At 54.0% G+C, this 27,617-nt stretch overlaps 2 protein-coding genes across 5 annotated transcripts; one reads left to right on the top strand and one right to left on the bottom strand.

Moving 5' to 3' along the window:
• Nucleotides 1-25,711, top strand: TMEM86A (transmembrane protein 86A). Of its 4 annotated transcripts, XR_011441174.1 has the most exons (7): nt 1,434-1,690; nt 3,162-4,420; nt 6,524-6,788; nt 7,098-7,642; nt 15,942-16,031; nt 24,384-24,902; nt 25,366-25,708. XR_011441174.1 is itself a non-coding variant. In XM_070274939.1 (6 exons), the coding sequence occupies exons 4-6, from the start codon at nt 4,400-4,402 to the stop codon at nt 7,532-7,534; spliced, it is 723 nt and encodes a 240-aa protein (XP_070131040.1). In that variant the 5' UTR covers nt 1-535; nt 1,311-1,421; nt 1,613-1,690; nt 3,162-4,399; the 3' UTR covers nt 7,535-8,583. The 4 variants fall into 4 exon arrangements, 2 of the variants coding, with proteins under 2 accessions (XP_070131040.1, XP_014597366.1); XM_070274939.1 differs by lacking the exons at nt 15,942-16,031; nt 24,384-24,902; nt 25,366-25,708 and adding exons at nt 1-535; nt 1,311-1,421 and having other exon boundaries at nt 1,613-1,690; nt 7,098-8,583; XR_011441173.1 differs by lacking the exon at nt 15,942-16,031 and having other exon boundaries at nt 25,366-25,711.
• Nucleotides 9,799-27,518, bottom strand: IGSF22 (immunoglobulin superfamily member 22). The gene is given in 32 exon segments (XM_070274940.1): nt 9,799-10,017; nt 11,141-11,392; nt 11,394-11,467; nt 12,248-12,313; nt 12,316-12,349; nt 12,352-12,503; nt 12,506-12,555; nt 13,293-13,477; nt 13,667-13,755; nt 14,199-14,495; nt 15,130-15,258; nt 15,470-15,563; nt 15,565-15,650; nt 16,471-16,566; nt 16,569-16,641; nt 16,643-16,775; nt 17,953-17,997; nt 17,999-18,221; nt 18,359-18,698; nt 18,700-18,713; nt 19,484-19,768; nt 20,751-21,020; nt 21,647-21,766; nt 21,769-21,814; nt 22,339-22,452; nt 23,127-23,296; nt 23,497-23,541; nt 23,622-23,721; nt 24,934-25,070; nt 25,306-25,386; nt 25,389-25,436; nt 27,410-27,518. Coding segments are annotated over 32 exon segments (4,029 nt in total). The 3' UTR covers nt 9,799-9,945.
• Nucleotides 27,519-27,617: the final 99 nt, after the last annotated feature.

Below are 27,617 nucleotides of genomic sequence, written 5' to 3' on the forward strand. Positions count from 1 at the left end.
AGGTGATGCAGCTGTGGGATGGGGTGGGTGGCTCTGAGAGTTGGTTCGAAGTGTCCTGCAAGTCTGGAACAGACATAGAGAAATTAGGTGAGGGGGCCGGCCCCGTGGCTGAGTGGTTAAGTTTGCACGCTCCACTTTGGTGGCATAGGGCTTGGCTGGTTCAGATCCTGGGCACAGACATGACACTGCTCGTCAGGCCACGTTGAGGCGGTGTCCCACATGCCACAACTAGAAGGACCCACAACTAAAAAAAAGATGCAGCTATGTACTGGTGGGGATTTGGGGAGCAAAAGCAGGGGGAAAAAAAAAAGAAATTAGCTGAGATCCAGCAGTGGGTCAGAAATAAGGTAAACAGTTTAGTGTTTGATTACAACGCCAAGTGGGGAAAACCAAGCAAGGAGAAAGTATCCTGTGGCAAAATCAGGGGAGTCAGAGATGGAAGAGGCTAACAGGTGAGAAGCTGCTCCACAGGAGGAAGCCGGGCAAGCCCAGAATGATGGTTGGTCACCATTTCTATGCATCGTCCATGTACCTGGTGAGTGAGAACGGGGAACAATCAGAGAAGCTAAGGAACAGAAGACAATTGGCTTACTCTCATCTACTACGTCAAGTCCAAACTCCTTGGCAGAACATTCAGATCCTTTCTGATCTGGCTTATGTTTACTTCTCCAGTTCACCTTTTTCGCGCCCCAGCTCACCCCAGGCATTTCCCTGAGTTCGCTGTGTTTCTTGTGCTTCTATGTACACACGCAATTCCCTCTGCCTGGCACATCATTTTCACTGGCGTCTACTCAGTGAAGACCAGCTCATCCTTGTACAGTTAGCCCTAGCTTCCTCAACTCGTCCAGGCACAATGAATGATTCTGATGCTGTTCTGATGTCACCTGAGACGTATCTTCTTACCTCAAATTATTTTAATTGCCACATTACATAGCAATTGTTTCCTTGGCTGTCTGAACTGACCTGTGCACTCCATGAGGACAGAGCCTATAACTTACTGAAGTTTTTAAACCCCGGCACCTAATGTAGTGGCTAGCACATACTTGGTGCACAATAAACATCTGCTGGTTGAATGAATGAATGGATGAGTGGGGTCACGTTCTTATAGAGGAGACAAGCAAGTAAAGAGAAAATAACAAAGCTGGGTGAAAGGGGCCACGCTAACAGGTCATTTTGGATACAGAGAGGAAGGAATGCCTAATTTCAGGCAGCTTTATCCTACTTTCTGCCCCCTGCAATATGCGATCTAACAAAAACACTAAACAGTAAAATATTTTATTTTTGAAACAGACGATAAATCTTACCCACAGGAATGAAATTAGGTAAGCTCCTTCTTCTTGCGAAGGGGGCAGTACCTCTGCTTTGTTGGTGATTGTATCAGTCAAGGTGCTGGCACCCTCAAGAAGATGACTAAGGAGAAGGTAAGGACTCTTGGCAGAGATGTGGGCAGGGTTAAGGAGACCAGTCAAGTCTGTAGAGTCACCTAAAGACAAGCAACAGTGGGAAGCTATTTGCCACTCTAGGCCTGAGCCATGAGCCGCTGTCAGAACCTCAGCCTGGCCCAGCAGCCTGGTGGGGGAGATCCTCAGCCATGCTCTCCTCTGACTCCCAGGTCTTCCTCTGACTCTCATTAGCTGAACTCAGTCAGAAGCCAGAGAGCAAGTGAGCCATGATGACACAGCTCATAGAGGTAAGCCTCCAGGGGCAGGGGCAGGGTGGAGAAGGGCCAAGAATGGTTCTGGGTGGTGGGAAGGCAAACAGAGACTAACCAGCATGGAGAGGAGATGCCTCTGCTTTGTAGGGGGGCCGCCTATGTATATGATGATTGCCCATTGGGGAACCAAACATTGATTCGAGCCCTGTAGATGACAGTTCTAGGTCTTATGTTTTATATATTTAGGTATTTGTGCATCCAAGTTTATTAAAGTCTGTGCCACTTAGTTAGTTGGTTTGGGGTGGGACACGGGTAACTATGTTTTTAAACAACTTCCCAAGTAACTTTAACAGGCCTCGTTTGTTGAGAGCCAGTTTTATAGCCTACCCTCTCATTCTTATAGATAGGGAAACTAGCGTCCAGAGAAATGAAAAACGCCCTGCCTTGGCCACTCTGCTTGAGAACTATCCCTTAGGTGACGGTAAAGCGTTTGGCTGGAAAACTGACATCTAGCCCAATTCCTCTGTTTTACCGATGAAGAAACTGAGTCTCCAAAGGTGGAGCGATGTGCCTGGTTATAGAGCAAGGAGGTCACAGAGAAGGAGGCACTAGTACTAAGCACAGTATTTCTAACTTTCAATCCAGTGTTCCTTCCAGACAGCACACTTTGCAGGAAGGAGTGTGTGTGTGTGTGTGTGTGTATGTGTATGTGTGGGGGAGTGTATGTGTGTGTGTGTATGTGTGTGTGTGTTGGGATGTGTGTGGGTGTGTGTGTGTGAGAGTGTGTGTGTGTGGGGTGTGTATGTGTGTGTGTGTGGGGGGTGTATGTATGTGTGTATGTATATGTGTGTGTGGGGGGTGTGTGTGTGTGGGGTGTGTGTGTGTGTGTGTGTGTGTGTGTGTATGTGTGTGTATGTATGTGTGTGGGGGTGTGTATGTGTGTGTGTATGTGTGTGTGGGGGGAGTGTGTGTGTGTGTGTACAGCAAAGCCCTGGGGGCAGCAGTTCTAGTCTCCTTTCTGGTAAGGTGTGTCTGCCCACAGCTCCTGACCGGAAAGAAAACAGAGCAGTCAGAGTTCATTGGCCACTGGGGCTTTATGTAGGAGGGGCCTGGAGGGGATGGAGGAAGGCTGTGGGGGACCCCCAGTCCCTGCCTTGACTCTCCTCTTGTCCCTGGCTCTTAATCTCTGGTTGTCAATTCTGTCACCAGAAGAAGGCTGCTCCCTGCTCTGAGTGGGTGTCAGGTTGACCATACAGGCTTTAGGAAAAGCTGAGCAGTGCCCAAAAGAAAAAGAAAGAGGCCCATTGTAGAAGGGGCTCACAGGACACCTCAACCTGTGGGCTTTGCCCCGACCAGCACAAGGAGGCGTCCAGCACTCGGACCTCAGTGTCACCATCCTAGGATATTTAAAACTCCTAGGTGGCTGCTAATTACAGCTAATTAGGGCTGGTTACCTGCCCAACCCCAATTCTCAAAGCCTAACACAGCTACTTCCCTCCTACTGCAGATCACAGACCACCGGTCCATCCTTTAGGATGTATCTGAAGTCTCCATACCCAGCAAGCCTCCTAGACTTGTATTTCCTGAAACCAGCAGCCCTTCTCCTTCCACTACACAACATGTTGGGCTTGGGAGGAACATTGGAGATCATCCACTCATTTTATATATGAGGAAATCAAGGCCAGAGGCAGAAATGGCAAAACTGCATTAGATCCTGGTCCATTTGACTGCCTACCATCCACCCACGTAATTCCCACGATTCTGAACCTGATCGGTTCCAAATGTGCCTGTGTACCTCTTAGTCTGTGTAATACTGACATGCAATCTGCTTAAGCAGTATTTTTTGCCAAGTTAGTTTGGCACACTTCTTTGGGTCCCTGGGTATTGCTCAGGTCTGTCTGTCCGTCATTCCTAGTGTGTTCTTGTGCGTGGTACAATTGTCTATGAGCTGCCAGAGGTGTGTGCCTAAGGGAAACTATCTGTGTTTGTTGTGGGTCTATAGGCTGCGGTGGGTCTCTGATTTTCTGTTGAAGGATGTGTGTTGACCTGTGCTTGGCAGTTTTGTGTCTATGTACTTGTTTGGTGCCTGAGGATAATTGTGATTCTGTATGTTAGGATTATGGGTCTATGGGCTGCTGTGTACCTATTTATGTGTCTCTCTTCACGGCGAAGGTTGTGCATACACTGACAATTGTGTGTCCACTTGGATGTGTGTTTGTACACAGTGAAGGCTGTGGGTCTAATTGCAACCGTGTCCGTGAGGGCTGCATGTTTAAAGGCTGAAGGGACTCTGTATTTGCCTTTGATCTCTCAGTTATGAGAAAATGTGTATAGCCGTGTGTCCAGGACAGGAATGTGTTTGTCTCTCAGCCAAGCGCGGTCCTCACCCAGGGACTGGGATCACGGTCACGTTCCTGGATGCCTCGCCCGGCTTCCCGGAGGGGCGGGGTCCCGGGGGGACCCACCCCCCCGTCCGGGAGGAGAAGCCCCTTCTCTCTCCGCAGAAGCCGGGGGGCCTGGGCGGTGTCGAAGCCAGGCCCCGCCCCCCCTCGAGTCCAGCCTGCTCAGTGGCCGTGTCTGCGGTGACGTCGCGGGGATCGCAGAGCAAAGACCCGGCGCCGGGCGCGCGGGAGGTATTGTCCGTCGCCCCGGGCTTTGTTAACGTCGTCGCCAGCTCCCACGGCCCGAGCGCGTCCTGGCCTCTGCAGCTCGGAGCGGGTGCCCGCCGCCGCCGCCGCCGCCGCCATGGTGTCCCCTGTCACTGTGGTGAGTGAGCGAGCGAGCGAGCGAGCCGGTGTCCCGCGCGGCCGGAGCCCACCGGCCGGGAACTGGGCTGCGGCAGGCCAAGCCGCCGGGAGCCGCGGCCGGGCGGGGAGCCGCGGCGGCGGGGCGGCGCTGTCACGGCCCCCGCTCCCCGGGCCCGCCGCGCCCTTCCTCCGCGCGCCCCTCGCCCGCGGGCGGGCGGGAGGAAAACAGTGGGCACGTGACTCGGAAGCGTGACTTTGTGGATCTCTGGGTGTCTTGCGCGGCTCGGCGGGGTCGCTGCCGGGAGGAGGAAGGGGACAGCAGCGGGCCGCCGGGTTCTGCGTGGGCAGACCACGGGGAGGCGTGGGGGAGGGCAGGAGGGTGCCCGAGACCGCCTGGGAATCCTGTCCCAAATTTGTTTCCTCCTCTCCTTCATCTTATAAACAAGTCCGGGGGCGGGGAGAGGGGACGCCCATGAGTCTAAGCAGCGTTGAGAACGCGCAGGAGGAAGGGGGATCGTTCTCTACTGACACGTCCTTGTATTCAGACTTTCTAACTCGAACCTTTGTCTCTTTTCCCCACCCGCCTTCTTCTGGTGCTGGGTTCTCTGTGACGGTCAGAGTCCACCCCAGCTACTACTGCCTGTTTCTCCTGGGAAATATGGGGGAGATGGGGGGAGGGGTATGGAGCAGACGTTGATGCTTCCAAGGGCTGACAGGTGGATGCTGTGGAGATCTGGGGACTGCGCGCTGTGTGTCTCCTCCAGTCTCCTCCTCTGCCCATGCCCCTGCCCTGACCAGCCTGGATGTGGAAATCACCATAGGAAGGGACTTAGTCGTCTCTTCTCTCTGCTCTCACCTGGGCAGAGCAAGCGCAGGCTTGGACCCTGGACCCACCCATCTGCCTCTTCCCTACCCCCTTTATCACAGTCTGATCAGTCCCCAGGTAACTAGTGCCCCGGGAGTCTGAGTGTGTCCTCAGAGCCCTCTGCTGGACAGCTCAGCCAGCCAGAGGCACAGTCACTTTGGGTAAAGTGTGGGTATCCATGGAACCTCAGCTGCTCCGGATTGCCCCCAGAGACCCTGTACCAGAAGCCCCAAGAAAGCAGCTTCAGGGGCTCACAGATTCAGAATATCTGCAGCATCTCCCTCCCTCAGTTTGGGGAGTGCCTGCAGTGGCCTTGGACACAACCTTTCTTTAGCTGCCCTTCCCCCTAATCCAGCTGAGACCAAGTCAGCTGCTCTAACTTCCCCTTCTGTTCCTCGTCTCCTCCCAGCCTGTCTGCTGGCTTCAGATCAAAAGCTGGGAAGGGAACCCCTCCCCCTTCCTGCCTCTCTTTCTGATGTGCCTTGAGTTGCTCTTGTTCTGTAGGAATTGAGACTTATTGACACCCTCCTCCAACCCCCCCAATCCCTGAAATGATTGGTGTTTCAGGGACAGTTTTCTTGCTCCCAACTCATGGGTCCATTTCTCCAGCCTGCATCCCCATCTGCTCTCCTTGCCCATGATGGTACCTTTTGGCTGGGGCAGCTGGAGTGGAGGCTGAGGAGCAGACTGGCCAAAGAGAGAGCCCACCCTCATGCCTTCCTAGCACTCACCTGGTGTTGCCAGGGCCCTAAGCCCACGCCCTGGCCCCACTGCTGAGGGTCACGAGTTGGCCAGCTGTGGCGTCTCTCTGGTTTCCTGCTGACTCCACTCCATTCCAGGCAGCTGGGGGCTGATGCTGGCAGAGAGGGGCTAAAGGGGCTTTGGGGAGGGCGGGGGTGGGGGCAGGAAGGGGGAAGCATTGGGCTGCAGAAGAGGACATTATCCCAAAGTCTGTCTTATGCCCAGTGAGTGATCATTCTGGTCCTGCCCCAGGGCCAAGAATGCACTTGGGCAGCAGGAACAGTGGAGCCCTTTTCCTTCCTAATCAATTAAGCCTCAGGGTGGTGACGGGCTTGTTCACACTCCGCTGGCTGGTTGGGGCAGGGCAAAGTGGGTTTCTCTGTGTTGACCCTCCCTACTTGGGAGGTGGGCCTGTCTTTGGGGTGGATGTCTGGGCTGAGGGGGCTGGCTCTGAGCCCCTCTATGGGCTTCTGAGCTCCAAAGCTCTGAGTACTGCCCTTCTCCTATGTCCTCCAGGTGAAGAGTGAGGGACCCAAGCTGGTGCCCTTCTTCAAGGCCACCTGCGTGTATTTTGTGCTCTGGCTGCCCTCATCCAGCCCGTCGTGGGTCAGCGCCCTCATCAAGTGCCTGCCCATCTTCTGCCTCTGGCTCTTCCTTCTGGCCCATGGCCTAGGATTCCTGCTGGCCCATCCCAGTGCCACCCGCATCTTTGTGGGGCTCGTCTTCTCCGCTGTAGGTGATGCCTTCCTCATCTGGCAGGACCAGGGCTACTTTGTGCACGGTCAGTCGCCACAGTAGCTACCTGGGAGGAATCTTGGGGCTGGGGCCTAGAGGGTCCCAGGAGCCAAGAATTTGGCAGAGGGAGCTCTTGAACAAGAATGTGGGGAAACTGCAGGGTTCTGAGGCCAAGGACTGTGGGGCCCCTATTGGAGGATGACCTTGCAGGTTATCTGGTGATCGGTTCTGGAATTCCTCAGGGGAGAGAGGGGCATGTCTTTATCTTTGTGGATTTCTCCCCACCCCCATCCCCTGTTACTGGTTACTCGCCTGAGCCTGCCCTCAGCATCCCCTCATCTCCTCTCACTCCCAGGTGTGCTGATGTTTGCTGTGACCCACATGCTCTACGCCTCGGCCTTTGGCATGCGGCCACTGGCTCTTCGGACAGGTCTGGTGATGGCAGTGCTGGCAGGCCTGTACTACGCCCTCCTCTACCCGGGCCTCTCAGGTGCCTTCACCTACCTGGTGGGGGTCTATGTGGCCATTATCACCTTCATGGGCTGGCGTGCTGTGGCAGGGCTGCAGCTGGTTGGGGCAGCCTGGCGCTGGACTGAGCTGGCAGCAGGCAGTGGTGCAGTGCTCTTTATGGTCTCAGACATGACCATCGGCATCAACAAGTTTTGCTTCCCTGTGCCCTACTCGCGGGCGCTCATCATGTCCACCTACTACGCTGCCCAGATGCTCATCGCCCTGTCAGCTGTCGAGAGCCGGGAGCCAGTGGAAGACTACAGACTGAGCAAGGCCAACTGAGGGGGCCAGGGTCTGGTCACCCCTCTCTCCTCCTGCGGCTGGGGTCCAGAACCTGGGAACCTGCAAGAGCTGGATCAGGATGGCTGCAGGACCAGCCTGGGGCAGCAGGTGCCACTTGGGAAATGTGCAGGTTTGAGGGGGTAAACAGGAAAAGGATCTCCCTAGCAGAGCTTAGTGGTCCAGGCAATGCTGAGAGCTAAAAAGAGCCAGCCTGATGCTCCTTGCTGGAGCCAGAAGCAGACGTCTCCCCACCTCTACCCCATCGGGACTGTCAAAGCCCCTCTGGAGGGCAATGGTGCTCAGCTTCTTGACCTCCCCCCACTTCTACTAGGTGGAAGAGTCTGACTCACCCATTCCCATTCTTTCTGATCTGCGCAGAGTTGAGGGAAGAGGGGAGAAGTCTGTGCTGAAATGACCCAGGCCCAGCGCTTGAAGCCCCTTTCTCGGGCCTCTCGTTGGGAAGACTGGATGAAGGCGGAGTCTTCCTTTCGCTCATCTATCCTTGTTACTTGAACAATCTCAGTCTCTAAGTGGTGGGTGGGAAGGGGTGTCTGTCCAGGTAGCAAGGTTGGGGACTTCTTTGGCCTGAGAGCTTGGGGTACCAAGGATTCAAGTTGGTCTCCTCTGTCTCAAAGGCCAGCCCAGAGCTCAGGCCCCACACCACCACCCTCAGACCCTATCCCCAGGGTTAGGGTGAACCATGCCAAAGGAAGGGGCCAGCTATGTGTGTGTGTAGTCTGTCTCTCAGCCCATCTATGTCTTTCTCTGCCATATGTCTCTGTCCTGCTGTCTATTCAAGTCTTATAGGGGGAGGGCCTCAGGGAGCTGCTGAGGGGGTGCTGAGCCTGGCTCAGAGAGCTGGGAACCCCCCGATGTCCCCCACCCCCTCCACTCTCAGTGCTTTCCTGCCTGCCCCTCCTGCACTGGGAGCAAGAGGAGGGGGCTCTAGGGTCCTAAGACCCGAGGCACATTCAATGCAAGAGGAGCAAGGATGGGGTGACTCTATCCTTTACTGCTCATATAAAAATAAAAATAAAAATCAAAGGCCACTAGTTGCCCTGCTTGTCTGCCGGTGTGGCACATGCCTGTCCTGGAGAGGAGGGGGTGGGGGTATGATGCCAGGGCCCTGGAAGTCCTCACAGCCTGGGTCACACTCCTGACCAGTGCATCTTGGTGCCAGGCTGGCTTCCTGGCTCTGGTGACACTGTGCTGGTTGGAGTGGGTCTCACTTCCCTGGTCTTGTGTGTGGGTGAGGATGCAGTTCATGAGGATGGGTAGTAGATTTGCCACTATCCAGATTTATCCGTGATGCACTCCCTGTGCACGGGTGCCTAGCAGCTTTGGTGACTTAGTTACCCAGTGTTCTCTACGGCTGCCTGCCTCCTCCCCTCCTCACCCCAGACCTGCTGCCTGCTCCAGAATGATCCAGATTCCCTTCAACCATCTCCTCTTTCCTTGGGCTCTGGGCTCAGTTGAACAGCTGAGAGGACTGAGATTAGATTGGCTGCTTCATACTTTAGATGTGAAGCCCTGGCAGAATAATGTGTTACCTCAGTTCAGGGACATTTGCATCTTAACAGGCAGTGCCCTGACCCAGAGTAGAAAGGGAAGCCTTGGGTGGTGGTGAACATGCCATCAATAGAGGGGCTCTACAATTGGGGGGATGTCAGAGAGGAGACTCAGGTCCCATGGGGGTGTTGGATGACTCAGTGATTTCCACACTGGAGTTTTTATAGGCATCCCTAGTGGGAGATGGCGAAAGGATAAGTAGAGGAGGGAGGCTCAGAGACCCCGTATCCTTGATTCAAGTCCAGAAGCTTCTTAGGAATTTTTTTTTTTAAAGGAAGGATTCCATTGCAAAACAAGTTGGAAACCTAACGGGCTGGATGACCAGTCTCTTCTAGCTCTAAGATGCTCTAATTCTCAAACACTGGGATCCCTGGGCTCCAAAGAGGCAAGGTCCTGATCCCTTCAAACCCCAGAATTCTGAAGACAGACCTACCTGGTGTGAGGAAATGGGAGGGAGCAGGATGGGGAGAAGGATGAAGCTGGCAAGACTTGTCCCCCTCTGCCCTGCCGGGAGGGGAGGGTCCAGTGTGGTTGTGGCAGGGGGTGGGGGTGGGCAAGTCAAGGTCCAGTGAAAGGGGGCTGGTCACTCCCCGTGTGCGTAGGTTTGGACAAAGCTCTCAGGGGTCCAGGTTCTGTGTATCCGCATCCCACTCCTGCTGCACACCACACTCAGGAACAGGCAAGGGTGAGCTCACTCCATTTATTGTCCCATCCTTTCACTGAATGTTTGCAGTGACAAGCACCAGAGAGCAAACTGGGCTTCCCTCACTGAGGCCACACAGAGGACAGGCCAAGAAGCCCCACAGCACAACATTCTCCTGATGCCTGGGCTGGGCTGGAGCTCACATAAGACGCTTGGATTTCTTCTGCAGACTCTCGGTGACTGATGCTAGAACTGACTTATCATCTTGGTCTGAAAGAGCAAAGCAAGCGTTTGTTAGTGTTAATGATGCTGGGGCAAGGGAAACTTCAAACTGCTGGACTTGCAGTTACTATGCAGGAACCAGGGGCTGGATCCTGCCTGAGATCCTCAGTCCTCCCTGGGGCTAGGCCGCAGCTCCAGCCCCAGTCTCCCAAGGTCAGCTGAGCACGTGGGGCCAAGAGCTGCCAATTATTCAGCCCTTAATATTTGCCAAGCACTTCTGTGCACCATCTCATTTAAGCCTCACAAAAGCTCTAAGAAGTAGATGAGAAAACAGGCTCAGCGTGGCCTGCCAAGGTCACATGGCTGGTGAGTAGTGTAGCCAGGGCCCTGGGCCCATGTGCTTACAACCAGAATTAAGTTGTCAGGGATCTCTCTAGCTGTGGAGTGAAAGCTGGATGTCTCCCGCAGTGCCTTCCCTGGCCTAGTTCTGTTACACAGTTCAGCGGCCGCTCTGGAGGCATCATCTCAGTGCCAGACACTTAGCTGAGTAGTTGAGAGACAGAGACATAGGACATGGTCCTTTCCCCAAGGGAAGGCATTCATAACAGGATGAAAAAGGTCTGTAACTGTGGACTCCACGGACGCCAAGGGAGTGCCATGCAGAGTTCAGGGAACGGCAGAGGATGAGGCTGGAGAGGTAGATGGGGTGGTGGGGAGCCTCGTAGGTTGGGATTTTACCAACAGGATCATGGAAAAGCTAGGAGTTTAAGCAACAGGGAGCAAGGCAGGTCAGCTTTGCATTTAGAGTTCACACTACTAGCTATGTAGCTGTGAAGACAGTAGAGTGTGTAGGAAGAAATAAAGTATTTCCCCTGCAAGTGCACAGATGAGCAGAACATGGAACACGTGTGTGTGTTCTTGCAAACTTGCAAGTCTGCAGGGGCAAGGCACAGAACAACTTTGAGAGATGGGAGAGAGTGGTGCAAACGGTGGCCGGTCAGAGAATGTTTACATTACCTGATGGCAGAGTAAATAAAAAACGGCGCCAGCCCTGCCAGAAGAGTCTGTCAACAGCCCAGAGACCGTGATTTTGCGCATCTGCCCCAGACGGGACACAGCTGCTCCCGGGGCACCCCCCACACCCCTCAGGTCCGGCTCCGCGGGGCCCTCACGTAGATGGTGAGCGCACAGCTGCTACGGTCCTTGCCCAGCTCCTTCACCGGCACGCTGTGCTCGCTGCTGTCCTTGAGCGTGCAGGTGGGGAAGACGATTGTGCACACGCCGCTGGTGGAGTTTTATCAGAACCTGATGTTGACGTCGCCCTTGTAGAGGGTCACCGTGGGCCGCGAGTTCCCAAGGAAGGCGCAGGTCATGGTGCAGTCCTGGCCGCGCAGCACCGTGGGCGGCTGGGGCCGGGGAGCGGGGGAGTGTCAGGAAGCGCGGCGCGCGGCGCCAGTCCTTCGGCTGGGACGACTTCGACTTGGCGCTCAGGTCCTCGACTGCGTCGGCGGGCCCTGAGTGGGTCAAGGCCATCTCCATCGCCCGCCGGTTTAGAGCTCGGAAGGCGCCCCGAGACCCAGCCCACGGGACCCTGATGACCTGGGTTAGCTTCCTATGCTATCAGCTCTGGGACCCCAACTTTATACTGGTTCCTAAGGTTTCTCTTTTGCCAGTTTCCCACCTCCTTGCCGCTCCAGGCTTCCACGAGTGGAAGGCTGATGGAGGAGCGGAGCCTGATGGACCTATGCCAGTTCCGCGAGATTTTACGCTTTTCCAGCCCCGGGAGTCCCAGACTTCTTTCCAGCCACCGGCTTCCCGGCCCCGAGCTGTTATTTGGATGGCTTTTAACTCCGCATCCGAGCTTTCCCCAACGTCATCCCAGCCTCCGCGGTCTCCCCTCTCTCCCATTGAGCCCCGCGTTTCCGGTTTCCCGGCGCTATCCCCATCCTTAACCCCCTCCCTCCAGGGTTCCTGGACGTCAGCCCTGCTCGTTGGAGATCTTCCCCAGTCCTCACCCCCACCAGCCACTCCGCTCAGAGAGGACCGTGTATCTCAGCTCCACGGTCCCCGCCCCTCCCCCGGCACCCCCACCCCCACCTCCACCTCCACGTTAGTCCCACCCCTCAGAGTACCCAGAAAGTGTCTCCTCCCCTGACGTTAACACTTCCACCTCAGGTTCTCAGATTTCGCCTCAAATCTTGGGTACCCTTGCAACACTTCTGTCATCCCTGCCCTCAGGGATCCCAGATGGAACACGAAACCCTAACTCCCTGACTCACTCTTGTCCTTGTTGACAAGCCAAATATCCTTGGTGTCAAGTGGGTCGCTGTCACCGATTTCATTCTGGCCACCACTCGGAAGTAGTACTTCATGCCGGGGGAGGGGGCAACCCGGTCACCGTGTACTTGTTATTGAACACATGATCGGCTGTGGTGAACCAGGTGGCGGTCTGGGCATCCCGCTTCATGATGACATAGCGGGCATCACTGTCCTCCTTCATACTGGGACTGTGGTTCCAGGTAAGAGTCAGTGTGTCACCTCCTTGGTCAGCTGTAGGTTTGTGGGTGGTCGTGGAAAATCTGGTACAGTCAGAAGGTCCATTAGCCACCGGGGAGTAGGGGAGTCGGTGCTGAAGTATTGAGACCCCACCCCAGCCACCTGCCAAGCATGGACAATGGGATGGGGCATGTCCCTTCTTTGAGTCTCAGGCAGCTGGTGTCTTGCAGTGAGAAAGAACTATTTCTGAAGTGTAGCTCTGCCATTTACCAGCCCTGTGGACTTGGGCAAGTTATCTTTTCTGAGACCGTTTCCTCATTTGCAAAATAGGGAGAACAATAACTATCATAGAAATGCTGAGTAAGTGCCTGGCACCGAACAGTAGTAACTGTTCAATAAAAGTTCACCCCTTGGGGGTTTAGGGCTTTATTCTAAAGCTTCCAGCCCTCTCTAAGAGGTCATCCCAATTTTTAGTGGACTCATGTCCACCTGGCCCTCCTGCCTCTCAACCGTTGTCTGCTCTCTCTCTGCCCGCCATCCTCCACATATGCTCGAAGCTCACCAGATTTGATTGCAGAAACTGAAACAAGGGCTTGGTCCTAGTTCAATGCCTCTGGGGCTTCAGGACAGTGAGAAAAAGCGGAAACAACCCTCCCATTGAGGCAAAGGCTGATAAAGTTTTGCTTTGTGGTGCCAGAGAAGCCTTCCCTACTGTAAGGCACGACTTTGCAGTGGTAGGAACTCGAGCCGCAGTGGGGGCTACATTGTGGAGTGTGTGCATGGGTGCATCCCTGAGGCCTCTGCCTCTTACTGTCGGACCTGCCGCCCCGCACGTGGATGTCATATTATGCCTCTCCAAGGTCATTCTGGGGCAAGATGCGGTACACCCCTGAGTCGGAGTGCTTGGTGCTGTTGATGAGGAACTGGGAGTGGTTTTTGCCCTTGGCGATGGTTTCCCTGCCCTTGGTGGGGATGCCATCTTTCTGCCAGATCATGCTGGGTGGTGGTGAGCCCTGGGGGATGGCAGGAGATGTCACCAGGGCTCACCCAGATGGTATCTGGTGGCAGGCCCTCTCCCATTGTCTGCTGCCAGGCTCTAGTGCAGGGGTCTGGCGAGGGGCAGAGGCAGAGACTCTGATAGCTACACCAGCCACCTTGGTGAAGTGGTGGGCATCTGGGGGCTGGGCTTGGGAACTACTCACAGAGAAGGCGGCATGCATCCAGAGGGCTGTCCCAGTGCAAACCACCATGTGACTCTTCAGCTGGGCACTGAGGTCAAACTTGGGGCCAGCTGAGATGGAGTAGAGAGAGGTGGGGGCATGGACCTCTTTCCAGAAGACTTGCCTTCAAGGCTTCCCTCCAAAGCCTTTCCCAACCTCCCCTCCTTCATGCTCCTCCTGCAGGCCGTATAGACATCCAGCAGCCCTGCAACCCTGAAGCATTTATTTGTTTTCTCATCTGTCTCCCTCTATTAGTGTGTAAGACTCTTTAGGGTACATCCTGTGTCCCCACCGCCCTTGGCACACAGTACATACTATTTGGCACACATGAGGGGTGTTTTTTGGTGGGGAAGCCCCTGGGGTCACCCCTAGCTCTGTCCAGGCACAACAAGTATGGATGACTTTTTCTTGATCACAGCACCACCCAATATTCCCCCGTGCGATCAAGTTTGAGAGTGGGAGGTTTGGAGCTAGGATGTCGGGTTCTAAACCTCAGCTATCTCTGCATCTTCACCTCGTGGTGGCATGGCACGGACTCCCTCATCCAGTTCCATAGGCTCCCCAACCCCAGCCTCGTTCACAGCCCGGATTCAGAAGAAGTATATCTGCCTCTCAGTGAGGCCTCCCACCGTGTAGCAGGGGCCCGAGATGGGGGTGTTTGTGCACTTGGACCACTACTTGGTGACTTCAGCCTGCATCTAAAGGATGTAGCCAGAGGGTGGGTTTCCCTCTGCAGGCTCCCGCCAGGCCAGGGAGATGCTGGAGCTGGAGGACTCAGACATGTGCAGGGCCTGCCTCAGGCCTGGGGGTTCTGGATGGCACAGACATCCAGTCAGGCCCTAAACTCATCTTTACTCAACCGCATGCCCAGTTCTCATACTCAGTAGCCCTGAAACCTAACTTTCACCACTTCTACCTCCAACTCCCACAGTTAACACCCTCAATACCCAACCTTGTGTACTCAACAGCCTCCAAATTCAATTCTCTCACTGACTCAACACTTTCACCCTTGAAGCCAATACCCTCCAAATTCAGCATACCCTATACACTCAACCCCTCTATATTCAAGACTCCAGCCTTTAGCCCAACCACATCCAGTCACGTGCAATACCCGTACCCCACGTCCTAAATTCCACACCCTCCCAATCACCTACCCAACACCCCTACTCAGCCCTCAGTCATGTGTCTACTACCTCACCTAACCAGAAACACTCAAAATTTGATAAAAACATTTTCCACCCTGCCTCCTCGCCATCCCTGACTCTCAACCTTTACTTGCTGGCTTTCTCTTGTGCCTGAAACCAGTCCTTCCATCAGACTGGCAGCTCCCAGAGAATGGAGACTGTATGACCCCTCTTCTTAGACTTTCCCAGAGAGGAAATTCTCTGTCTATCTTGAGAGGGCTAATTCCACTATGTGTTAGGGCCTGGCAGCCTCATACTCACTGACGGGATCCTTGTCTACCACTGAGTTGGACAGCCTACTGGGCTGTCCCAGTCCTGCCTTATTCACAGCTACAACTCAGAATTCATATTCTGTGTCTTCCAGGAGGCCATCCACAGTGCACTTGGCGTCTGAAATGAGAATTTGAGAGGTCATGAGGGCAGGGGTCCATGGGGTGGGAGACCATAGAGTGAGAAGACATGGTAGAGGGGGTCATGAGATAATATTAAAATCCCCAAAGGAGTTGAGGTGGGGGGAGTATGCTCAGAGCAGCAAGGGTACACGCGTCCACCCACAAAGAGCCCTTTGGTCCCTCCTGGGCCTCTGTCCCTAGCACCTCACCCTTGATGGGATCCTTGTTGACTGGCACCCACAGGTTGCTGCCTTTCTTCTTCTGTTTCACAATGTAGGCAAGCACTCGGTGCCCCCCGCCCCCTCACCCAGGTGGGGGCATTCCATGTGATGGTCACAGCCTCTTTGGTCACATCAGTCACTTGAGGCTGGGAGGCAATAGCACAGGGCTCTGTGGGAGACAGAGAGGGGGCAGGGCTTAGGAGGGGGAGCATGTAGACAGGTGCCCACCCCTGAGGCACCTGTCTAGGCCCCTGACTAGAGGGGACCTCTAGTCCCCTCCTTAAAAAAACTTGAACCAATCATTCTTAACTCTGGTAGCACATTAACATCAAGTGGGGAGTAAACAAGCAAACAAACACACCACCACTACCAACTAGTGTCTGGGTCCCACCTCCAGATATTCCAGTTTATCTGGTCTAGGGTGGAGGCCAGGCACCAGCATTTTTTTTTTTTTTTAAAGACCTCAGATGATTCTAATGTGCAGCCAAGACTGAGAATCACTGACTTGAATCTTCCAAGCGGTGTCGTCCCCAGTGCCACAGTTCTTAAGGTACTGTCTTGACACACTGAGACATGGGGATCAGCTGGGAGGAGTGTAGCAAGTCATTAATTAGCAATTATAATTAAAATGCCAATGTTGTCAAGGGTTCTCTTTGGGAAAAAAATTAGAATGGATTCAAGATTACCCCTAAAGTAGCATCACTCTCACTTGAATTTGAGATGATTTCTGGAATGGAGAAACAAGGGGAGTCATTTCCCTGGAACTGTGCACAGTTCTGGATATATGCATGGGAGTGTGTTGTGCGTGTGATCTGACTGGAAATGGTCAAGAATTCCTGCCCAATACAATGTTCTGCTCTTACTCTGGAATTTGTCTGCCTCATGGGACAGCTAGAGAGATGACCCTCTGGAATTCCCCACAGACCAGCATTCCTCCCTGGCTGACAGCCCCCATCCTGACTCCCCGAGCACAGGGCTATCTCACTGACCGATAGGATTTCCTGGAAACCCTTCGTGTGTCTCCAGTGGCTCGCTCACTCCTTCTGAATTGACTGCCAGTATATGAAACTGGTAGGCTTTTCCCCTTCCACCTTGTTGGTAGAGAATCTGGTGACTTTGCTGTCCACCTCGCCTATCTTAATCTAGGCCTTCTTGCCGACCGGCCCTCCGTTCCACTATGAACTGTGTCACAGGCCGCCCACCATTCTCCTTCAGGGCCTTCCACTTCATGTGCACACAACTGCCTGAGAGCTCCAGGAACTCCACTCGGCCCTGGGGAGGCTTGGGATGGTCTGAGGAGAGGAGACAGCATCAGAATGGGGCTTTGGAGCAAAGGAGCAGAAGGGCTTCATCCCACTCGTCCGAGGTCCAGCCAGACGGGGGCAGCACTAGAGTCTGAGCTTTCTGGATCCCTTGCCCTTCCTTGTATCCACTGCCCCCTCCTTGTATCCACTGCCCTTCCTTGTATCCACTGCCCCTCCTTGTGTCCACTGCCCCTCCTTGTAAGACTTGCCCAAAGAGTTTGATCCTTGCCTTCTTGAGACTCCCACCTGCCTCGGAATGGGTGGACTGGAGACCCGAGGGGCCCCTACCTCAGCTGATGCCCTCTTGTCCCCTTCCAGAACTCCAGTGCTTTCTGGTTTTACAGTTTATCTTGTGTTATAATTACATGTCTACCAGTGTTCATCCCTTTTGGGTTGAGGGACTGCTGGGGATGCTTCCTCTCTGTGTCCCCAGAACTGAGAACACAGAGGACGTGCTCAGTTATGATGCTGAATTGAATTGAAATCCAAACCTCACCCTACAGCTTGATGGAAATGCAGGTAGAGGAGGTGGTGATGGTGAGTGTGTGTGTGTGCATATGTGTGTGTGTGTTTTGCATTTGAATATGAGTTCACTAAGGCCAGCTCCTCATCTCTTTCCTTAATCTTATCTTCAGACCCATCCCAAATCCCATTGGAACTCCCACTCCATCTTTCTCTCCAATCTCATTTTATCCTCATCCCTATCTCACCTCCCCTCAATCCATTTCACTTCCAACCCCAGTACTCTTCCCAACCAACCTCACTTCCATCTGTAAATCCCACCTCTCTTTCACCTCATTTCCCTTTACTTCCAACCACACCATTCTCCCAGCCAATAACAACACTTAAGTAACATTTGAAGCCTGAGGTCTATCATGTGCTGTCCATGTACACTCTGCTATGTGCTTTAAATTCACTTGAAATAGATTAAAAAAAAAAAAAAAACCCAAATCACCCCGTTGCAGATGAGAAACTGAGGCTTAGGAAGGTTAATTGACTTGTCCAAGGCCACCTAGTTAGGAAATTAAGAAGGGGGCTTATGGCTGCAAAGCCAGCACTTCAATCCCGTTCTCCATCCAAACTCCAACTCTGGGCAGCCGGCCTCCCCCGCTGAGCGCTGAGCAGCAGGTGCCCTCCGCCCAGCGCAGCCGCAGTCCTGCTCTCAGCAGCTCACGGAGGTGCAGAGCGGCTGTGGCTGAGCCACGCTCACTCAAGCTTGAGCGTAATGAGGCCGCTGTCCTCGCGCACGCAGGTTGAGACCGTGAGCAGCGCCTGGTCTTCCCTGCATTCCCTGGACACGCGTGTCTCCTCTGTCACCTCCACGCCGTCCTCGTAGCACGTCACTTTGGGCAGCGGCTTTGCCATGTGGCCCACCTTCACGGTCACTGGGCGCGCGGCCAGTCCCTCCAGCACCGACGGGTTGTCGGTAGGAGGATCTGCGGGGCGGGGCGGCGCGGCAGGGCAGGCTCGCCCGGCAGCGGTGGGGGAGGAGCTCACGGGGATGCCGGGGCCAAGAGCCGGGAGGGCGTAGCGCGGTTGAGCTTCGTCTAGAGTGAGCGCCGGGCGACCTCACCTGCAATGAATACCGAGGCTTCGCTCTCTACGCCCTTGGCCCGGAATGTGTACGTGCCCTCATTCTCGGGGCCCATAATGGGGAAGATGAATTTGTGGACCGCACCCTGCTTCACGATCTGCACGCCGCGCAAGTCCGTGATCTGGGGCGTGAGGGGCAGGCGTGAGTGTGAGTGTATGCGCTGTCGCCTCTTCCTCTTTCGTCCCTTTCCCTGGCTCCTACCTCGGACCTCCTTGCCATCCTTCAGCCACGAGCCCTCCACCTTCTCGCCGTTCAGCACTATGCACAGCTCAGCTGCGCTCCCGGTGGTCACGTGAACGTTGGGCATCCTGCTCTTCACCGGTGGCCAGACGCTCTAGGGAGGAAGCAGACAGGGCCTGGGGTGGGGTGTTGGCGTGGAAGGGACTCGCGGGAAAAGGGCTGGAGGCGATGGCCATGGGAAGGGGCACTGGTGCTGCGTCTATCAAAACCATTCATGATGAGCACGAGGTTTGAAAATGGTCAATGGGAGACTGAGTAATGGTAAGTTAGGGGGACTGGAGCAAGTAGGTGCAGGGTTGGGGGGAAGGCAGTGGCATTGGGAGATGGCCACCAGGAAGACTGGGAGATGGCTAATGGGGGCTGATCATCGGAGGATGGTTGGTGGGGACTTAGAATGCTCAGCCGAAGAAGGGCGACTAGAAGGTGGGGATGCAGGTGGTTAGTGGAGTTGAGATATTGAGTTGTGTTACGCTGGTCTGTGGGATGCCCAGGGTATTGGAGAGTTGAGGGTGGTCAGGGTCAGTGGGGAATGGTCAGAATTAGTGAGTAGGGGCTGGTCGGGGTCAAGGGGTGCGGGATGATCAGGGTTGCTGGGACTGGTCAGAGTCTGGAGGTGAAGATCGGATGAAGTCAAGGGATTTCAGAGTTTGAGAGATGGGATCTAGGAGGTAGAGATAAAGGCCTGAGAGGTCAGAGACGGTCGGAATTTGGGAGATGAGGGTGGTCAGAGAGCAGATGTAGAAACTGATCATGGTCTGGGGAGGGTTGGGGTCAGTAGGGGGACTGATCAGTGTCCACAGTAGGGAACTGTTAGGGTCGGGGGTGGGGGGTTGGTCAGCGGGGACTGACAGGGAGGGTATGTACCCTCCACGGTGACTGTGGCAGTACTATTGTATTCAGTGGGGTCCCCATCCTGCATGGCCACCACAGTGTACTCACCACCGTCACTGAGCTGTGCATCCCCAATGACCGGCTCTGCTCGCTTGCCCTCATGGTTCATGCTGTACTTGCTTCCATGCTCCAGCAGCCACCCGTCCTTCTTCCAGCACAGTGTCACATCCTTGGATGTCAGCTCACACTCAAGGCATGCACGGCTCCTCTCTTTCACATGTACGTTCTTCAGGGTGCTCACAAACTTGATGGGGATGCCTGTGGACAGATAGACAAAGACTTGGGCCCACTCCCAACCTCCTGCATCCCTTTTCTGAAGCTGCATGCTTTCCTGCTCCCCTTTTTCACCCCAGAAAACATAGGGACTTGTGACATGGAGTGTGTTTCCGTGCTACGTGTGATCCAGGGAGGCACTGGCAGGGAGAGTCCCAGCTCTGCCCCTTGCTAGCTGACTGTATGTAATGCATTTACTTTCTGAGTCTCAGTTTCCTCGTACGTAAAATGGGATGGCAACTTTTACCTCCTCACAGCACCGCAGCCAGGATCTCTAATGCCCTCTTTGAACCCCAGCCATAATTACATTGTCTCTCTGGTGTCTGGGCCTTTACACATGCCATTCCCTCTGCTGAGAATGTCCTCTCCTCTTCGCCCTTCTCTGAAAGCTGAACTCCTTTTGGTTCTTCGTGGTAAAGCTTGGCCATGACCTCATCACATCTTTTCTGACATCACCAGGTGGTGCCCCTTCTTTGGGCTCCCACAGCCTCTGTGTCTCCCTCCATCACAGCAATGATGACTCTATGTCACATGTGTCAATTGTGGTTCACATGTGTGGCATGCTTCTTGGTGTACCCACCATCATGTGCAACTCTTCTATACCTATTAGATAATATAAGAATGCGAGGAGTCAAGAGTGATGTGCTGTAATATACGATATTAAAGCCATAAAGGCTAATAATTTCATGGCCCATGATCTTATGATCTCCCAGCTGATCATAAGATCCCAGAGTATCTTGACTCCTTGCTTGAGAACTTTTGTTCGAATTCCATTTCCACACCTGTCTTTCCCACTGGGCTAGGAGTTAGTGGAGAGAACAACCCTCTGTCTTTCTCGTACCCATCACAGGGCCTTTCAAGGAGGAAGTGGATAGATGGATGGGTGGATGGATGGATGGGTGGATGGATGATTGCGCACATGGAGGCTGCTGTGGTGTGAAGCCCACCCCTCAAGCTCTGGCCTGACCAATAGTGAGCTGGGCCTTCTGTACTAGGTCCCTCGCCATGGCAGAGTACTTGCCACTGTCACTGAGTCTGGCATCTTTAACCTTAGGCATGTGGGTCAGACCATCCTCGGACTCTGTGATTTCATACTGTTTATCCCTCTTCAGCTCCTTCCCATTGAACTTCCACACAAAGTTGGGCACCTCCTTGGAGAGGCGGACCTCAAACACAGCTGTCTGGTGCTCTGTCACCTTCATTGGCTTCATCTTTCCCAAGAACTTCAGTGGCTCACCTGCAGCAAAGAGTAGGAGGGGCAGTCACTGGAGTGGGATGGTGAAGGGGGCATGGAGACTCAGGTGTCATTGGCTTCATAGCCCACAGTTGAGGAGAGCACCCTTCCTTTCATTCCTCTCGTGAATCCTAGAATCCCCTCCCCTGATGTTCCTATGGTCTCCTCCCCCGTAATGTTAACAGCAATTTGAAAAAGCACTTATGTAGTTTTAGATATGTGCCTGGCACTATTCTAGCCAATTTGCACATATTAATGCATCCAATTCCCACACAGGCAGATTCTACTATTATGCCTCATTTTACAGGTGGGGAAACTGAGGCAAAGAGAAGTTAAATAACTTGCCCCAAATCACACAGCCCATAAGTGACAGAAGCTGGTATTTGAACACCAATAGTCTAATTCCAGAGACTGTGCTCCTAACTGCTGTGCTATAGCACCCCATGACACTTATGTCATAATCCTTTCCCTTACACCCCATGTTTCTCTCCTCCATTGACTCCCAGCCCCGTGCAGTCCTTTCCTGCATAGCCCCATAGTCTCTCTCCTATATCTCCACAGATCCCATCCCTGGTTATTACTCCCCCCGACCCTGACCATGTCATCCTTGTGCCCCTTGATGCCCACACTCATAGCCGGCACTATGAGCTCTGCACTCATCCACTTGTTGCCCACGGACAGGCTGTAGGTGCCTGCGTCATTCATGTTCACATTGGTAAGAACCAGCATATGCTTGCTGCCCATCTGTTCACATTGTACTTGCCCAGGAAGTACTGGGTCTTCAGTGGCTTGTTACCCTGTGTCCTGGGACAGGTAGAAAAGCTGACGAAGGGGTTGAGGAGGAGACTTCCAGAGGTCCCCATTCCCCAAGGCCAGCATGAGCTGGAGGGTGCCACGTCCACCTCTCTAAGATCCTCAAACACCGCCAGAGGCCCCTAAGATCTCTCTAGCTTCATCATCCGGCTCAGTGGGATCCAGAGTCCCCACCTCCCCTGAGGCCTGAACTCTTAATATTCAGGAGTTCATTAGATACTTTCTCTTAGAGGCACAGATCTCCAGCGACCTTCAGGACTATCTAATCCAGCCCTTTCAGATGGGTAGACTGAGGCTTAGGGAGAAGAAACTGTCTTAGATCAAATAGCAAAGTGGTGGAAGAGCTAAGAATAGAGCCCAGCTCCCAGCCAGCTTCAACCGTATCAGGAGGCATCCTCTTGATGGGATGGAAGAGATGACCTGGCTGATGGATAATGAGAGGGTCTGTGAAGGGAGAGGAAATGAAATTGCCAGGGTGGGCCCTGCCTAGCTACCCTCCCCCTCTTACCTTGATCCATATCATCTTGACTTTGGGGTCCTTTGGCTCCATGACACAGTCAGAGACCACTGTGGTGTCAACCTTGGTCTCTATATTTTCCAAGGACTTCAGAATCCAGATGGCCTGAGAGATTGTGATAACAAAATGGCAAGTGTCAGGGACACCTGGAGCCTGCCCAGTCTGTGTCCTCAATTCTGGAGGAGCCCCCTAAGGGTCTTAGGAGAAATGGCTAGGCTAGGCTAACTAGATAGCAATCCCCTGCCCCGCCCCCGTCCCCCCCACAATGTTCAACTGGAAGATTTCTAGGGAGGTGGATATGATAAGAGACGAGAAAGGAAGCCCTATTCATTGAACAGTCACTCTGTACCTGGGCCAATTACATGGATTCTCTAATTCCAGTGTAGATGCTTAAGAATTACGAGTTGGTTGAGTGAATGAATGACAAGAATAACACAAAGACAAACGGAAGAGGAAAGTATAACTTTCATTTTGCAGATGAGGAAACTGAGGTTCAGAGAGATGGCTGAGTTCAAAAAGTTAATAAAGCAGTAGAGCTGGGATCTGAACCCAGGTATCTCTCACGCCAAAGTCCATGCAAGTCCACTAGGGAGTGGTGAAGAGGGAGAGGGAGGAAGAAGGCAACTTCAGTTCCCTTCCTGCTCTCACAGTAGAGAGTATGCCTTTGAGTAGCATGTGCCGGCGAGGAGACCTTGCCACTGGGAGACACACAGGCACTAGCACTTTTGGTGAGGCCCCGCCCTTGGTCTGCAGACCCCCGCCTCCTCATGGGCACTGACCTCCACCTCCACTTTCTTCATCTCTTTGAGCTTCTTGAGGAGCCCCTGGAAGCTGGTGAGACCGTACTCTATGCAGAGCCTCTCAAAGTCCTTGGGCACCTTAGACAAAACCTCTAGCATCTCTTTCTCATTTGCTACCTTCTTCTGCTTCTTCTTGGGAGCAGGGAACCCTGGAAGGAAGTGGCTGCCAACCTTGAACTCAGTGCCTTCCTCTGAAGACAGAGGGAGCCTCTCCTAACCTTGAGATGCCCCTCCCTACTCCATAGATTCTTGGCGCCTGGGCCATGAACTCAGGGCCCTGTTGAAAGGCCTTTGAGAAACTGTAGGCTGGAGGGTTGGGGGATAACACATGGACAGAGGGCCTCTCAGCCTCACCTCTTTTTCAACATCTTTTTGAAATCCATTTTATCTTGACCTGAGGACAGAGAGAGAAACAGGGTCAGACGGGGAGTTTGGTCCCTAAGCAGAAAGGCCAGGAGGAGGGGCCTGGCTCACCCTCTGTCACCAGCAAGGCCACAGTATAGATGGCGTCGGCATGGTCATTGTTTGCCGTGCACTCGTAGTTGTCAGAGTCATCTGAGGTCAGCGGCTCCAGCTGGATCAGAGTCAGGCCCTTAGGAGGGGAGGGGGGAGGGAACCACGGGGAGACTTTCTGTGAGATGGGAAAGGAGGGCATTTTGGGGGGATGGAGGGAGCTGAGTGTGGGTGTCTGTGTGGAAGACTGAGCAGCCTCTACGATGTGGAGGAACCAGGTAGCAGTCAGTGTGGGGGTGTCTGTTTGTAGCCTGATTGTGCATTGGATTCTCCCCCTTGGCTGTGAGCTTCTGGAAGACAGGGACTTCCTCCGAGTGGTAACTCTAGCTGCAGTTTCTGGCACTGGGCTGAATACTCCTTCATTTAACACGTATTTACTCCTCCATGCCAGGTGCGGGGCTGAGCCCCTGAGGGAATGGTGGTGACTATCGCTGTCTTGGTGCCTGTAGCATGGCGCTTACAGACCAGTGGACTCTGGAATGAATGAACTTGTATAGGGGATGGCCAGTAGGGGGACTCCAGGGCAGCTTGTGTGTGCTGGGGGGCGCTGAGGGTCCAACAATGGGTCTTTGGAAGAGAAGGAACCAACTTCCTGTCTGTTTGGGAGAGGGGAGACTCTGCCTTTCACAACAGGAATTTGGGGCAGGATTGGGACAGGAGTAAGGTCCCAGGGTCCCAGTGACCCCATCTCCCCAGTGACCCCATCTCTCCCTTTTCTCAAAGGGTCTGGAGCCGGAGGTTGCAGAAGCTGGTTAGACCTAAGGATGATTGGCCCTTGACGACACTCTTCTGGAAGGCTCCCTGGAAGAGGAACCCTGACCCTCATCCTTATTTTATGACCAGCCTCTCCTCCGTTCCGGCCCAGCCCCGACTCGGCCACGCTCCACCCACCGAGGGGCCCGCCCCTTTCTAGCCATGCCCATAGCTTGGGTCTCACCTTCCCTTTTGGCTCACTCACCTTCTGGAACCCCTCCTTCTCTTTCATTTGGTCCTGCCCCCTCCTTGTGCTGGTATTGCCCTAGCTCTGCCTTGCCCCGCCCCTAATTTTGGTGTCATCCCCCATCTCCCCAGGCCCGGCCTCTGGCAACACCCCAGCTCCTGACTCGGCCTCTCTTATCCTGTCCCTCCCTAGGGCAATGAAGCCTCTTTGCCCATCTCCCACTTCTTGGAGCGTCATTGTGGGTCTCTTGTCCGTGAGAGACCGGCGACCTACCCCAGGAGTCCCTGCCTCTGGCCTCATGGGTAACTGGACCTCGGGCTCGGGTCCCTGCACCTTCAGCACGTGTTCCTTGTTAATGCTGTCGTAGAAGATGTTGGCGGACTCCTTGATGGGGATGCCGCTCTCCTTCTTCCAGGAGATGTGGGGTTTGGGGTTCCCCTGCACCCGGGCTGGGAACACGGCTTTATCCCCTGCGGTGTGCACAGGACGCGTGTCGCCTCTTAGCCTCCCGGCTGCACCTTCTGCCTGCTCCCTGCCTCTTCCCAGCGATCTCGCCCCCGCCCCGGGCAGAGGAGGGGACCCTTAGCCTGGCTCTGACAGTGTTTGTGTATTGGGGGCCAGGGGTGGTGGTGGTGGCGGCGGCTGGGGCACTGCAGAAGAAAGGGAAGCACCCAGGGGCCTGGGGAGACGCGGGGAACGACACGCCCTCGGACGCGGTGACGGGCTGAGGCTTCCCCACGAACTCCGGGGCGCTCTCGCCCGCAGGGACGTCGGAGCTCCGGCATCCAAGTTGAAGAACTCAACAGTGGCCGAGGACTTCCTCGACACGACTTGCTCTGTGGCGGCAGTCGAGAGGTCAGAATGGGCTCCAGGCGGAGCTCAGCCCGGAGTTGGAGGGCTGACCTTTCCTTGAGGGCACAGTGGAGCATTTTAGGTCAGCGAGGGCACGACCGGCTTTGGCTAAGAAAGGAGGACCTTACAGTCAATGGGTCATTGTGTTATGGCAAATTTCAACCACTAGGGGGAGCCAGCTCCCCTCCCACCCCTCAATGGTCAATCACCTTTATGGGGCCACGCCCTGAGTCCTAATATATCTTTTTTTAAAAAAGGAGAGTTCTCTTTGTTTTTTTTCTAGTCTCGTGGGCTTCTCTTCTGGAAATCCTGCTCCCCTAGGAGCATTAAGAGAGCCTTGAGTCTGCTGCTGCTTGGGAGGCCTTCTCCCTGCTTTTCGGTGGGGTCAGCATTTATTGCCTTGGGCGTGGTGAATTCTCCTTCCCACTCCAGGGGGGCTATGTATCGGATCTCCTTATCTGAAAGAGCATATTCGATCCGGTAATATAATTTTGTATTTGGAAAACAAAGGTCGTTTCTTCCGTATAGATTACAGGCAACCTCGTTGGCTGGAGAGGTAACAGTTAATAACAATGGCTGTGATTCCGAGAGTGCATTCCTGGAATCAGGAACTGTGCTAAGCACATTTCCGAGATTGTTTTAGTTAATCCTCACAACATCCCAGTGAGGTAGGTGCCTTTATTATCCTCACTAATCTGAAGGACTGGGATGAGAACAGTGTGTTAGGGAGCCGCGTGGCCTGCTTTTAAATTGCAATCAGAGGTCTCCCACAAGCTGTGCGCAGGCTGCACTTGCCCTGCTGATGTGTTTTATTTGACCTCTACAATGTTTAAACAAAAAGTGGCTCCACATCTATAAATTGAGAGATTTCACATAAAAATTCAGATTTCTGGATTCTCAAAACTGGATTTGTATTCCCATAGGGCGACAGTCCGTGGGAGGTGAACAGTGGCTGCCCCTTTAGATGAGGTATGCGCTCTGTAGTCCATCTCAGTCTTCTTCCTGCATTTGTGTTCCCCGCCCGGAGCCTGTGGGCTAGTGGCTTTCGACTCTGGCTGCACATTAGGATCCCTGGAGAGCTTTAAAAACAAACAAACAAACAGCAACAACAAAGCAACATCTAACAGTCTAAGGGGAGTCTCCGGTATCGCTACTTTTCCCCCCCTTCCCCCTGCTCGCCACCATGAGATGACTCTGACGTGCAGCCAGGGCTGAGAACCATTACTAGAATCGCTTGAGTTTGCAACTTCTGGTCTTGAGCCCTGGCTGTTCCACTCGCTCTGCCTCTCTGACTTCGAGGGCTTGGTAAAGAGCGTTCATCTGTCTTTGTGCAAAGAGGACTCTGAGGGAGGCGCAAGGACCGGGAAGACAGGTATTCAATAGTCTGGCCCCTGGCCATCTTTTAATCACATGCCTCTGGAGACAGGACTAAAACCGTCTGTTCTGCTCTGAGACCACATCTCAGCTTTCTCTTGGATCTGCCAGCCCCCAAGTCTGGGCCCCAAGGGTGGAGAGCCTGGAAGCTTAGGTCACTTGTTCATGTGTTCACTCTCTCTCCACTGGCAGCTCCAAGTCTGCTATTTCTTAAGTGGAGCGGGGTCAGCATTACTCATGTGTAATTAAGGTAGCTACCTCCCTTCCTTCCTCCATGCCTGCAATTCTACCACCGGAGACACACGCACTTGCCTATGGCTCTGATCTCCCGAAGCAATTAAGAGTCCATCAATCACTCACACACATCCATGTGATTGATTTTTCCTAAGCTGTTTTCCTGGAGATCTGATCTGTGGGTGAACATCTGGCCAGCTGAAGCTTCATCAAAGCACAGATTAGAAGCACAGGTTGGGAGAGGGTTACTGTTGCTATCTTGGGCTCCTGAGAGGCCCTGGAGTTGCAAAGACTGGAGGAAGAAAGTCTGCCCCTTCCTGATCGCCCCAGCCCTCCCCGCTCTGCTTGCCTCCCACGATCTTGGTTGTCTGGGAGAAGGTCTGCACGTGGGTGCTGAAGCTGGAGAGCTCCAGAGACACGTGCTCCTGCAGCATCTGCTTGTGGTGAATGGTTGTCATGGTGACAGCAGGCGTGGGCACTCACCTGGGAGGACCAGGGAGAGGACGAGGCCATGGAGGACAAGGGAGGGAGCAGGAGAGAGATTCAGACACGTTCTA

Source organism: Equus caballus, chromosome 7, assembly GCF_041296265.1.
Source record: "Equus caballus isolate H_3958 breed thoroughbred chromosome 7, TB-T2T, whole genome shotgun sequence".
NCBI lineage: Eukaryota > Metazoa > Chordata > Mammalia > Perissodactyla > Equidae > Equus > Equus caballus.